This window comes from Portunus trituberculatus, chromosome 32 (genome assembly GCF_017591435.1).
Source record: "Portunus trituberculatus isolate SZX2019 chromosome 32, ASM1759143v1, whole genome shotgun sequence".
Lineage (NCBI taxonomy): Eukaryota > Metazoa > Arthropoda > Malacostraca > Decapoda > Portunidae > Portunus > Portunus trituberculatus.
This window is the reverse complement of record NC_059286.1, coordinates 11,311,025-11,324,469: the sequence shown is the minus strand read 5'-3', so window position 1 is coordinate 11,324,469 and position 13,445 is coordinate 11,311,025. Positions and strand designations below refer to the sequence as shown.

General features: G+C 40.9%; 1 protein-coding gene across 1 annotated transcript; it reads left to right on the top strand.

Moving 5' to 3' along the window:
- Positions 1 to 3,534: 3,534 nt before the first annotated feature.
- On the top strand, positions 3,535 to 12,085 carry LOC123512111. Its single transcript, XM_045268343.1, has 7 exons — positions 3,535 to 3,660; positions 5,125 to 5,209; positions 6,876 to 6,969; positions 8,008 to 8,336; positions 8,462 to 8,709; positions 9,444 to 9,585; positions 11,146 to 12,085. The coding sequence occupies exons 2-7, from the start codon at positions 5,125 to 5,127 to the stop codon at positions 11,160 to 11,162; spliced, it is 915 nt and encodes a 304-aa protein (XP_045124278.1). The 5' UTR covers positions 3,535 to 3,660; the 3' UTR covers positions 11,163 to 12,085.
- The last annotated feature ends 1,360 nt before the right edge of the window (positions 12,086 to 13,445 follow it).

Below are 13,445 nucleotides of genomic sequence, written 5' to 3'. Positions count from 1 at the left end.
TCAGTACTGGGATGCCGGGCCGAACAGGTGAGAGAAGGACTTAATTCCCAATTTACCTGCTGATGAAGGGGAATTTTGATGAGATACGAGAAAAGAGTTATGTGTCCCTATCCTAGATAACTCTTCTTTTATCTATAACCCCTTTAGTATTAGGATGCCGCGCCGTTCACGTGAAAGAAGGACTCGATTCCCCGTTTACCTGCTGATGAAAGGATCGCGCAAGGTATATTCCCAGACGGACGGCACTAACAGCCAATCCCCGTCCCCCACCCGCACCACACTGAACTGAATACACTATCTATATAACTAAAAGTGGAGGAAAAGGAGTTTGCTATCACCGCCGGGCCGAAAAGGAGAATGAGCGACTTGATTCTCCGCTTACCTGCTGATCCAAGGGGTGGCACAAGGTACATCACCATTCGAACGGCACTGTTAGACAACCTTCCCACACCAACTGCTATATATTTCCACGCCCCCCTCAAAAAAAAAAAAAAAAAAAAAAATGCCACAGAAGGAAATTATTGAGATATGAACAGTGACAACCGGAGATTACTTTCTAGGTACTTGTAAAGACGAGACTTAAATGTATCTACTGTATTAGAGTCAACGATTAACGAATATACGATTAAAGATGAAATTTTAGGTTCATTTGTGTGGAATCGTTTGTTCCTTTAATCTAAAGCCATTATTTGTTGCAACACTCGTTAGGTAGAATTCAGGACTCATATTTGTGAAACCCTTAACAATTTTATAAAGCAATGTCAGGTCCACTCTTAAGTCCTACAGTACCATGACGCGTTTTCATGTTCACTCTGCTTACTATTTAGTGATTTTATACAGCTTCAGAAACTATTGTGGGGGATTACAATGGTTAAGACTGTGGCCATTAATCTCCTGACCTCCACAGACTTTTCCTGATGTCAATAAAATGGTCTAACTGTACACAAATCTCAAGGTAAATGTGCATATAGATACGGAAAATAAATGAAGTTCTTTAAGACGTTCCTCGTATGGTTTATTTCAGACTTTTGGGATAAGTTTTGCAACTCTACGCTGCATTCTTTCTACTTTATCAATATATTTTTTGTAATAAAGTGACCAAAACTGAACATTATATTCACGATCTATACATACGAGTGAGTTATTAAAGGTCAAGATTACTTTTTCAGATTTAAAAGTGAAAGATCTTCCTATGAAACATATTAATCTATTGGCAATTTTAACGACTTCGGTGCAATGTCTACTGGGTTTGAGATCTGCTGACACTAAGACTCCATAAACTTTTCGTAATCTACACTGTTGATTTGGGAATTGCACATTTCACAACATTCTTGCTGGTTGCTGTTACCAATGTGTGTGTGTGTGTGTGTGTGTGTGTGTGTGTGTGTGTGTGTGTGTGTGTGTGTGTGTGTGTGTGTGTGTGTGTGTGTGTGTGTGTGTGTGTGTGTGTGTGTGTGTTTGTGCGTGCCTATATGCTAACCTTATCTACTGTGATCACAAATGTATGATGAAAATGCAAAAAAAAAAAAAAAAAAAAAAATAAATAAAGAAAGTAAATAAATAAATAAATAAAAAAAAAAAAAAAAAAAAAATCAAAATCGAAGTTCATGAGTCACTTTTCAGACCATTTAAAGAAAGTGTCTATGCTATGATGTAAAATTTGACGATCGATTGCCGAGTCAGTCTTGTTTGTAATCTTTGTATTATCCACGAATTTTTACTATTTACTTATGATCCCGTCGTCAGTGTCATTGATGTATGTTATGAAGAGAAGCGCTACCAACACTGACCTTTGAGGATTGGCCCAACTTAAGGATTTACCGTTGATTTCTGCTCACTGTTTGCGGTCACGGCGAAGTCACCTTATACGCCGAGAGCTTTTACGTTATGCAAGAGGTGATTAGGAGGAGGAAGAGGAAGAGGAAGAGGAGAGGAGGAGGAGGAGGAGGAGGAGGAGGAGGAGGAGGAGGAGGAGGAGGAGGAGGAGGAGGAGGAGGACGAGGAGGAGGAGGAGAAGGAAGACAATGCAGGTGTTTCTGTCAGTTAGGAGATAAGGATATACGTTTATTATTATCATTAGAGAGAAAGCTGAGAGAGAGAGAGAGAGAGAGAGAGAGAGAGAGAGAGAGAGAGAGAGAGAGAGAGAGAGAGAGAGAGAGAGAGAGAGAGAGAGAGAGAGAGAGAGAGAGAGAGAGAGAGAGAGAGAGAGAGAGAGAGAGAGAGAGAGAGAGAGAGAGAACTTTCCAAGGCAACAGAGATGACTAATCGGGTTCTTACGAGTGTTTTTGCTAATAATAATAATTGTTAATCTGTCACTAGGATCATAATAATACACTTAAGAGTCCGTGTAACTTCAACTAAAGACATTGGAAGTGGCGAAGATGTAGTGGAAAAGGAAAGGAGTGATTGGAATCAGAAAGGAAAGAAAGGAAGAGGAGGAAAGCAGGAAGGAAAAGAGGAAAGGAAAAAGAAAGCAAGATAAATCAACAAGAACAGATAGAACACAAAAACTTTTCATCACGAATAAGATAAACAGATAAAAATAACCTAACTACTGATCGTTCTTTCACCTCGGCTGTTTCCAAAGGCCACAGAGACGATTAGCCAGATTCTCAAGACGGTTTCTCTTATAAATAATGGAGAAATCTCATCCAATTATCACTCATAAAAAAGAGACACCATTTGAAAGACAGAGTAACTTAAAAGTCGCTTCAATACCATGACGCGTTTCTATATTCATTCTGCTTACTATTTGGTACTTTTATGCAGCTTTAGAATCTTATGTGTGGGTTTAAATAGTGAATACTCTGGTTATTAATCTTCTGACCTCCATAGACCCTTCGTAATGTCAATAAAATGGTCTAATCGTACACAAATCTCAAGGTAAAAATGTGTCCCAGTATTGAAGGGGTTAAAATAGTGAAAACCATGGCATTTAATCTTCTGACCTCCATAGACCCTTTGTAATGTCAATAAAATGGTCTAATCGTACACAAATCTCAAGGTAAAAATGTGTCCCAGTATTGAAGGGGTTAAAATAGTGAAAACCATGGCATTTAATCTTCTGACCTCCATAGACCCTTCGTAATGTCAATAAAATGGTCTAATCGTACACAAATCTCAAGGTAAAAATGTGTCCCAGTATTGAAGGGGTTAAAAGCCTCTTCACAACCAGTCGGAATGCAGCGGAAAAACGTTTCGGTATATACTCACCGGGAAATTCATTAGCTAGCGCGGAACTCGGCTGGAAGGATGCAGTGACCCAGGAAAGGAGGTGAAAGAACTGGTCTTCCTAGAGAGAGAGAGAGAGAGAGAGAGAGAGAGAGAGAGAGAGAGAGAGAGAGAGGAGATGAGGTTAAGTAGCAGATGATTCCAGGCATTATCTCTCGAGCTGACGGCCAAGAAGGAAGTGGTGGGAGCTGCTCATCACTAAACTTTCATATATTACAAGAGCTCTCCGTCCTTACGCACTGCAAAAAATCACCACCATTGCTACTATTACTACTTAACTTACCACTAACTTACTACTAAGATACAACGTTTAGTTTCCCTCTATTCTATCAAAGCTTACACTCTACTATTGCTACTGGTGTTCGTCAGTGCTTTGACTCAAACACGAACACTGTTGCTACTCCTGCCACACTACCACCGCCCAAGAAGGTGAGTTTAGGGTTTGATCACCGTTGAGTTACCTGGTGAATCTATGAATTAAATGTTCACTTTTTTTTTTTTGGGAAGAGGATATTTTGTCATTTAATTTGGTTTCTAGTGTGGTGTTTTTATTACATTGAGTTTGAGTTTGTTTTTGCTGAGCTGTGTATTTATTTTCTTATTTCTTATTTCTTTTTTATGATGTTTTATGCGTGTTGTTGAAGTCTTGTGCATTTTTTTATCTGCAGTATTTGTTATGTTAAAATTTTGTACTTAACCCCTTCATTATTAGGTACGCATTTCCATATTCCTTCTGCTTACTATTTGGTGATTTTATACCGCTTCAGAAACTCATGTTGGGGGATTGAAATAGTGAAGACTTTGGTCATTAATCTACTGACCTCCATAGACCCTTGCTAATGTCAAATCACAAGGTAAAAATAAATCACAGTATTGAAGGGGTTAATCTACTTTTTTGTGTCATTATGAATGCTAAAAAAGTTGCATATTTATTCAATTCTTCACATTATCTATTACGTTAAGGCTTTCCTCATAATTCATTTGTAAGTAATAAATGTAACGTTAAAGATTTTTCAATAATTCTCCTGAAGATTTGCACATAGTATTCATTTTCCAAATTGATTATAATATAGAAGACTTTTATCATAACTCAATCCAAATCAAAGTTTTCTTCGCGCTATCCATTGCATTGATTTCGAAAGCAGGATGTGAAAGAACCTGTCCAATATCCCGCACGCTTTCACAATAACATGTAAGGAGGCACCACAAACACACACACACACACACACACACACACACACACACACACACACACACACACACACACACACACACACACAAATATAGTTTCCCGCAAAGATGTGTTGAGACTTGGAACATTTTGAGTAAGGAAGTGTTGTCAGCAAAGAGTGTGCATAGCTTTAAAGAAAAATTGGATAAGTGTAGATATGGATACGGGGCCACACGACCGTAAAACCCAGGTCCTGTAAAACTACAACTAGGTAAATACACACACACACACACACACACACACACACACACACACACACACACACACACACACACACACACACACACTCACTCCCGCTATTACCGCTGTTCTGTGTGTTGGCAGCCTCTGTGTATCCAAGCATCCATCACGTTCCTTTGCCAACTTGCCCTTTTGTGATCAGTGGCCAGCCTTCTGCTCCTCGTGTATCATTGCCCGTCTTTGCTCCACGAATCTTTTAGCCACAGACTCACAACGAAGGAAGTCACAGGGCGTTTTTATTTTGTCCTTTTTACTGTGAATGTCACCAACAGTTACATTTCAAGCTATTGTTGACTCAGTGTTGTACTTGCATCGTTTCTACGTACGTTATTTTGTGTGTTTATCAGTGATACGACAAATTGCTTGCTTTAGATTGAATATATTAACAACACTCCATCTCTCTCTCTCTCTCTCTTGTGCAGATGTCGTGGCGGTCAGCAGTGGCAGCCGCGTTGGTGTTAGCGGCAGCAGCGGCCATGGTGACAGCAGCCAAACCAGGACCAAAGAGTAAGTGACGTTATGTAACCAGTCTGTCCTTGGCACGCATGGGATGCACCTCTGATACACTGCCCTTGTTGAGCTCACTCGCCCCGTTGTCACTATGTTCCTCTCTCCGTTAACTTCCACTGTTTCTTCTTTTTCACCGCATTGTTGTTTCTCGTGTCTCGTTTTATTCTTTCTGAGTGACTGACAGTATGTACAAGCAAGGGAGTGATAGCTGGCATTGTTGTGGCCAATGGTACCGTTGTCTCTCCGCTACTCTCTCTTAGCTAATCGCCTGGTGTCTCCTATTTCACTCGCATCGTTGTTTCTCTGCTTCTCCCTGTTAACTAATGATCTTGTGTCTCTTTTGTTCCTGTGCTGTGCTGTGCGACGAACTGCATGTAAAGGAGAGGCTGCGGTGGTTGGCTTTGATAGTGATAAGAACACGACGTAAAGGGAAGTTCGAGGAAGCCGCCAAATTTACACGTGGGAAGTGACACGAAAAAATATTAGAATACAAGATGAAATAGAGAATAAGCAAACAAAAGAGAGAAACGTTCACTCAGACACACACACACACACACACACACACACACACACACACACACACACATACACATTGTACTCACCGGCCTCAATAAGCAACAAGCTGAGTGGAGTAGCGGGAGATGGTTCCTCCACCGCCTGCCGACAAAACATGACCATTAGTCCATTAGAGCTGCGGTACAAGAGAAGCTTTTAGGAGGAAGAAACTGACAGAGAGTAGTTAATCTAACCTAATCTAACCTTACCTGTCCTAATCTAACCTAACCTAACTTAACTTTACCTATCCTAACCTTACCTAACTAACTTAACTTCACCTGTCCTAACCTAACCTAACCTTACTTGTCCTAACCTTACCTTACCTAACTTAACCTACTCTAACCTTTCCACTACTTCAATTTCCCCGATAATCTTCCCTAATCACTTTCTGTATTATTCTTTTTATGCGAGTCTTTTGAAGGCTTTGAAAGTGAAGAAAAGGTCAATACGGAAGTGAGTCGTTAACCTGACCTGACCTAACCTAATCTAACTTATACTAGCCTTTCAACAACTAGAATTTTCTATTAATCTTTCTTTAATAATTTTCCATATGACTAATTTTTACGCTAATCTCTTAAAATATATCTAGATGGAATAAAATCAAATTTTATCTTTCATAGACAATCATTTGCCTATAATTTTTGCATAATTCCTCCTAATATAACTAATTTTCACATTACGGTGCTCTGAAATAGAACTGTACTCTAGAAAAATGGAATTAACATCACACAACATGGGGAAGTATTCAGAACCACTTTTTTTTCTCTTTTCAAATGCCACAGAGATGATAAGCCGGTTTCTCAAGACTATTTCTCTAGTTAACAGAGAGCCAGCACTCAAAAGGGCCTTTTTTTAATATTTTGTTTTTTCTTTACCCTTGGCTGGTTCTCTTCCCTTCATAAGAAGTAAAAAAAAGTCAATCTGTCACTCGAATCATAAAAAAACCCACCCTGAGAAACCTGCGTCACCTCAACTGGAACCCTTTGAGAGGAGCGTAGATGAAGCAAGGAAATACTTCAGAATACCAGACAGACAACAGACTGGACCAGGAGACGTTCAGTAAGTGATATGTAAATGCAAGTGTTTCTCTCGCTTCCTCTCCTCGCAGATCGGCGCTACCCAGATTACATTGTGGACCCGAGGGTGAACTGCACGTCTGAGGGTGTCTTCCCCCACCCGAGGAACTGCTCTTGGTATTACAGGTACGAGTTGAGACGCCGCCCACTCCTGCCTGCCTTGTCTTTGTGCGAGGGAGTGGTAGAGTGGTTTTAGTTCTCTTCAGGAGTAGAAAGTGGGAGAAAATTGAATTGAGGTAATGTCTTTTTTTATTTTTCTATTTATCTATCTATCTGTCTATCTCTTTGTTATTCTCTATCTCTCTCTCATTTTCTCTCCTCAGATTAAAACCAGATATCTCGTTTCTTTAATATTCCTCCTTCTCTTCCTCTTTTTTTTTTTTCCTACTACATTTGTTTTTCTCTCTTCCTCCTCCACCAATACAATCTTCATCAGCTCCACCTCCTCCTCTTCCTCTGTCTACTCTGTCTATTCTTAACCTCTTGTAAAGGCTTCATCACCATCGCCACCATCACCATCATCATCACCATCATCACCACCAGCATCACCATCCACATCCTCTTCTAGCATCTTCTACACTATCCTGCCTTTCCCATTCTCAACCTTCTTGCTCCTTATATCAACAGTCAGCCCAGAATAGTTAGCCAAAAAGCGCAGAAAGGACTTAGTTGGTATTTGAACTTCCTTTATATTCCTTTGTGTTCAAGTGGTTAATTTTGTTGATGAGCTTGTTAACTTTTGAAATGATTACTCCATGAAGTGTCCCTTTCTCTCGGTGTGGTTTATTTCTATTTTCTTCTTTCCGTTTTCTTTTCTCTTTAGTATTAACCAAAATGTGTGTACTGTTCTCTTGTCTTCTTTTCTCTTCATTTACTAGCAGATGTGTCACTCTTATATTTCCTTCTCACTGCCTGGTTCTTTAGTCTTCATCTTTCTCTTCACTTTGCTTTTCTCTTATTCACCAAAATGTATGCACTGTTCCCTGTTTCCTCAATCCATTCATTTTTAAACAGAGGTGTCAATAGCATTTCTAATAATTTCCCATTCTTCTTATAATCTGACTCTACCACCTTCTTTCTCTTTTCATTTATCTTAATACTTCATGCTCAGTTCTCCTCGTTTTCTCAATATACAGGTGTGTCTGAATAACGTTCTTCCTGTAGGTGTGTAGACTACATGAACATGGGATTTTACCGCACTTACTACTTCGAGTGTGAACCAGGCACGCAGTTTGCCGACGAGCTGGACCAGTGCGTCTTTCCCTCCAATAACCGTCCGCCCTGCCGTTCTGACAATGGCCATGGTACTAGTGTTATTTATCTGTCATGCACCTTCAAGGAATGTCGGCAATACATCCCCTGTGACGGCTCCAGGAGTCTGTGCAAAGGTTGCTACAACGATAACGTCTTCCCCCCACCCACCTACAACTTTTGCCGCCATCCTGGACAAGTGTTTGATAAAAGGAAAGGATCGTGTGTGCCTCAACCCCCAGGTAAGGAGGAGGAGGAGGAGGAGGAGGAGGAGGAAAGAAGAGTAAATGAAACTGGTAATCCTACCAGACTCCACTTGTATACAATAAGAATCTTACCACTATACTCTCAACAACTTTCTTTCTAGAGAACGAGCTCTGCTATGACCAGATGCTGCTGCCACTCATGGAGGAGCAGCCTGCGACAGACGGATCGGTTTCTGCATTTCCATATCCGATCTCCTGGCCCTCCACCACTACCGTCCGTCCCTCCATCGCTATGATCGACATGTCAGTCTTCGGCATTACCTGCTCGGAGGAGAAGAGGAACCACTTTGAAAAGGAGCTTTTGTGGGATCAGTGTCGCGCATATTGCTTCAGCATGGGCCACCTTCACGTAAGCCAACACACTCCCTCACTCACTTCTTTTTCTTTCATTGTTTCTGTAGAGTGACGGCTGGGCGACATGTAGTCTACCCTAAGTATCTCCTCCAGTTGTTTCTGTCCCTTGCACCTTCGTCTGACTCCCATCCTTTGTAGTCCTAGCGCAATTCGATCCTTTTATCTCAGCTCACTCTGTTATTCTCTCCATTATTTTCCCTCAACTATTTTCTCCTTCTAGACTCTTTCGCTCTTTTCTTCTTACTCTGAGACCAAACCATCTAATTCTTTTCCTCTCTATCTCAGCACTTCCCTAATGTATTCTACTCGTGTTTAATACAATGCAAATGAATGAATAAATTTTTCCCCATTCCTCCCTTTCAACTGTCTAATACGTTTTGCACAGGGATGTAGCAGCATATGAGAGGTTCAGCAGACTGTATTGAGCCATGTGAAGAACGCATGCGGCTTGAACAGACTACACGGAGATGAAGTAACAGTGTAAATGGCTTGAACGAGTTTTTAATTTTTTTTATTCATACCATGTGGGTTTTTCACGGGAATTTCTGGGTTAAAGGGGATACTTTTTGGGGTACCTCCTATCTCAAAGCCCACCCGCTAGGAAACCCTTGCCCCGAGTGAGGAAGCCCAACCTACACTCGGACCATGGACAGGATTCGAACCCGTGGGCTTGGAGACCCCTCGGACCCCAAAGCACGCATGGTTCCACTTTTCACTTCTCACACACAGGGGCTGGTGGAGCTGTGCCACGCATACTACCACTGCAAGAGATCTCCCTTCGGCGGCGGCTGGGAGTTGGAGCTGAAGACTTGCCCAGAGAACACAGTCTTAGTCGATGAGAAGAAAGGGCTGTGTGGTCCCTTCCCGCCAGGTAAGTGCTGGGGCTAACTCGGGACGGCGGATAGGGTGGTGGGATGACAGGGAATGCACTGATCCGCTCTTGTAGTTGTGTTATGATTTAATTTCCAGCTTCGGCCATTTTTGCTACATTTACCAGGACATTTTCTCCTTATGGGGTGACTGGGGAGGGAGTGACGTCTGGTGGGGTGAGTCTGGGTGGGGTGAGTTCGGGTGGGCGCCTTCCCTTGATCCCACAAATGTCCTTTAGAAACATTGCTTCGGAAAACGATCATGCAACAACTGCCAGTATAATGATGATAATGATGATAATGATGATGATGATGATAATGATGATAAGAATAATAAAAACAATAGCAATAATAATAACATCAAGAATGATGATAATAATAATAGTAATAAGAATAATATATATCATTAATAATAATAATAATAATAATAATAATAATAATAATAATAATAATAATAATAATAATAACAACAAAAATATCAATAATGATAATAATAATACCTCGAAGAGTAGAAAGAGAAGCAGGAACACGAAAGGAAGCGAAGGAGGAGGAGGAGGAGGAGGAGGAGGAGGAGGAGGAGGAGGAGGAGGAGGAGGAGGAGGAGGAGGAGAAGATAGACAAACATGCATAAATTATAGAAGGCAAGTTGTTATTGACAAAACCACCTTCATCCCAAGAGCTTTTCCACATGTTTACTTTTAATACTCTTTTCCTCTTCCTCTTCGTCTTCTCTACTCCACCCAGTATAATATTCTAGTCATTTCTCTTCACAATAGTTCTCTTCCTCTTCTCTTTTTTCCTTGCATAATATTTCAGTCATTTTTCTTTATCATACTTTTCGTCTTCTTTTCTTTTCTTCGCTGTATAAAATTAGAGTTATTTCAAGGTTTTCCTCCCTACAAGATAGACCAGTAAACAGAAATACGCCTTTCTCTCACCACAACACACTTCACAGGCCACAGAGATGACTAGCCTCGTTTTCAAGAGAGTTCCTCCTGCTCATGATACATAAATCTCGTTAATCTGTCACTAAAACCGTAAAAAAAAAACTACTCTTAAAAAACCGAGCTACTTGAACTTCGTGTACCTTTGAATTGTAACTGTGGTCTGTCACTAGAACCGTAAAAAAACATCCTTAAAAACCCATGCCACTTTATCTTCCCGTACCTTTGAAGTGTAGAGATGGTTTGTCACTAGAACCGTAAAAAAAACACTCTTAAAAACTCGTACCGCTTCAACAACGCAAGCCTTTGAAGTGTATTGGTGATGCGATGCAGAAGTGTTTCAGAATACAGGCACTAGGTTCCCTTATACTGTAGTCTCTTCTTCTGTATATGGATGTGATGTGGAGACAGTGGAAAGATCTCTAGACAAAAGTGCGCTGCTGTGGAACTAAAGTGGAATGCAAGCCTGACTTTAGACATAGGGAAGGAATGTTACTACTGCTATTGTTGTTATTGTTGCTGCCACTACTACTACTACTACTACTACTACTACTACTACTACTACTACTACTGCTGCTGCTACTACTACTATTACTACTACTACTACTTTTTTTGCAGGTGTGGATGTCTGCTAATGTCATCTCCACGTCACTTCAGGAGAGTCGACAGGTGAAAGCTACTATTGTTATCTTTCCCCCCTTCTCTCTCTCTCTCTCTCTCTCTCTTTCTCTCTCTCCTCAACATCTGTATCATCACAAGCTGCAGTAACACACGAGTGATGGTCAAGACCCCTCACATGCACCACTGCTGTCCCCTCTGTAGCGTCTCGATGGACACACTAACACCTCTCTGTGTGGGGCGTGCACGTAATGATGGCGTCTCACAGTTGACTCCTACTGTTACGTGTTGTGTTGAGGAGAAACGCTTGCTTGTTCAATTCACTCCATTATGTTTTGTTTTATTTATTTCCAGGTGTTAAGTGTTTCTGTTGTTCTTTTCCTGTTTCCGTGTGTTTATTTATGATTATTCTTTTTTTTCAAGTTAATTTATATTGTCTTGACTCTATTGTTGTTCACAGACTTAATTTATTCACTTATTTATACGTGACGGTGATTAGATGTCATGATATTGTTGTTGTTGCTGTTGTTGTTGTTGTTGTTGGTGTTGTTTCATTGTTGCTTCTTGTTAACGTCTAATATAACATTGTTGTCACTTTGGTCCGGGTTTCGGTCAGTGCTAATCACACTTCCTGCAACCTGTTATATTGTATTTACAACTGGTTTTATCTATACTGTTCTTGTTGTTGATGTTGTTGTTGAGGTTGCTGCTGCTGCTATTGCTTATGTCATGTTTTTCCTTATATTTCACGTGTGTGTGTGTGTGTGTGTGTGTGTGTGTGTGTGTGTGTGTGTGTGTGTGTGTGTGTGTGTGTGTGTGTGTGTGTGTGTGTGTGTGTGTGTGCACAAGCTCTCTCCAATCATGGCAGCGTCCTGGGGCTCCTGTGCTGTAGCCAGTTTGAGGAAGTCAAATATAAAGCTTATGAAATATTAATGTTTGCTTTTTCTATTTATCTCTCTCTCTCTCTCTCTCTCTCTCTCTCTCTCACACACACACACACACACACACACACACACACACACACACATATATACACTGATGCAGGTCTATGCCTATTTTGGTAAATGACACATGTTAAGCAAAACCTTGGAGGAGGAGAAGGAGGAGGAGGAGGAGGAGGAGGAGGAGGAGGAGGAGGAGGAGGAGGAGGAGGAGGAGGAGGAGGAGGAGGAGGAGGAGGAGGAGGGTGAGGCGAGGTAGTTATGGATGCCAGCTCCACCTCGCGCCATCTGGAAGCTCCTCGCGGTCGTCAGGTCACCATGGAAAGGTACAAATGGAATGGACAGTGGAAAGAGTCACCATGAGTGGAAGGCAGAAGTTATTTGATTCATTAACTCGTACTGTGATATGCCAAGCGTCACAACACTAGAAGCTACGATACCTCAATAAACAGTGACATGAAACAAAGAAAAGGAATCAAAAGAACAAATTTAGTAGCCCTCAGCCAGCATAACATGTAGAGATGGCCGTGCAAGAAATAGAAAGACTTCAGAATGATTAGTAATGAGGGAAGATCACGCCATATAGTAGGGAAAGTCTTAAGGAAGGAAACTAATAACATTTTCGCTAACAGATAAAGAAAAAGTAAGTCAAGAATGCAAAACACAGGTCAGGTCAGGTCAGGTGTTTTCAAGATATTTGTGCATAGCTATTCTTTGGCTAATTCCATCGGCTCTATAAAGACATTGGCAACTGAGTGGGCCTTTTTTTCTTTATATCTTTGTTACCCTTAGCCATTCCTCCTCTCTTACATAAAAAAAAAAAAAAGTGTAGGTCGGGAAGCATGTTCATTGTATCGGCGCTTCCCTGATGTTGTTTCTTATCTTTTTATTCTGCTTTATTCTTCACGTTCTTCTTACACATTTCATACACTATTTCCTGTCTTGTATTTTGATTGTCCGAAAGTACATCGTGGGGGACAAACAATGCTTTATCTTGTCTTCCTTCTTTCGTAATATCCTGAATTTAGCGGAATGAATGAGGTTTACGGTTTCAAGTTTGCGACAGGAAAGGTACATACAAAAGTGGGAACCCTAATTATAGCCTTCTTTGAGCAATATGTTCTTGTCCAGGTCATTTTTTCCACCACGGGAGATACCAGCAGTAGCAGGTGGGAGGAGCTGACGGCGTAAGGAATGACCAACTACAGAAAGCGAACGTGCTCATTAATTAACAAGGAAGAGAAACCAATAAACTCCAATACATAATTAACAACGAGAAGCATATGCAAAAAAAGAAAGCTTTATCGTGATGGGTAAAGGCAGCAGATGAGCAAAAACGGAACCAGAAAGTCATCTTCA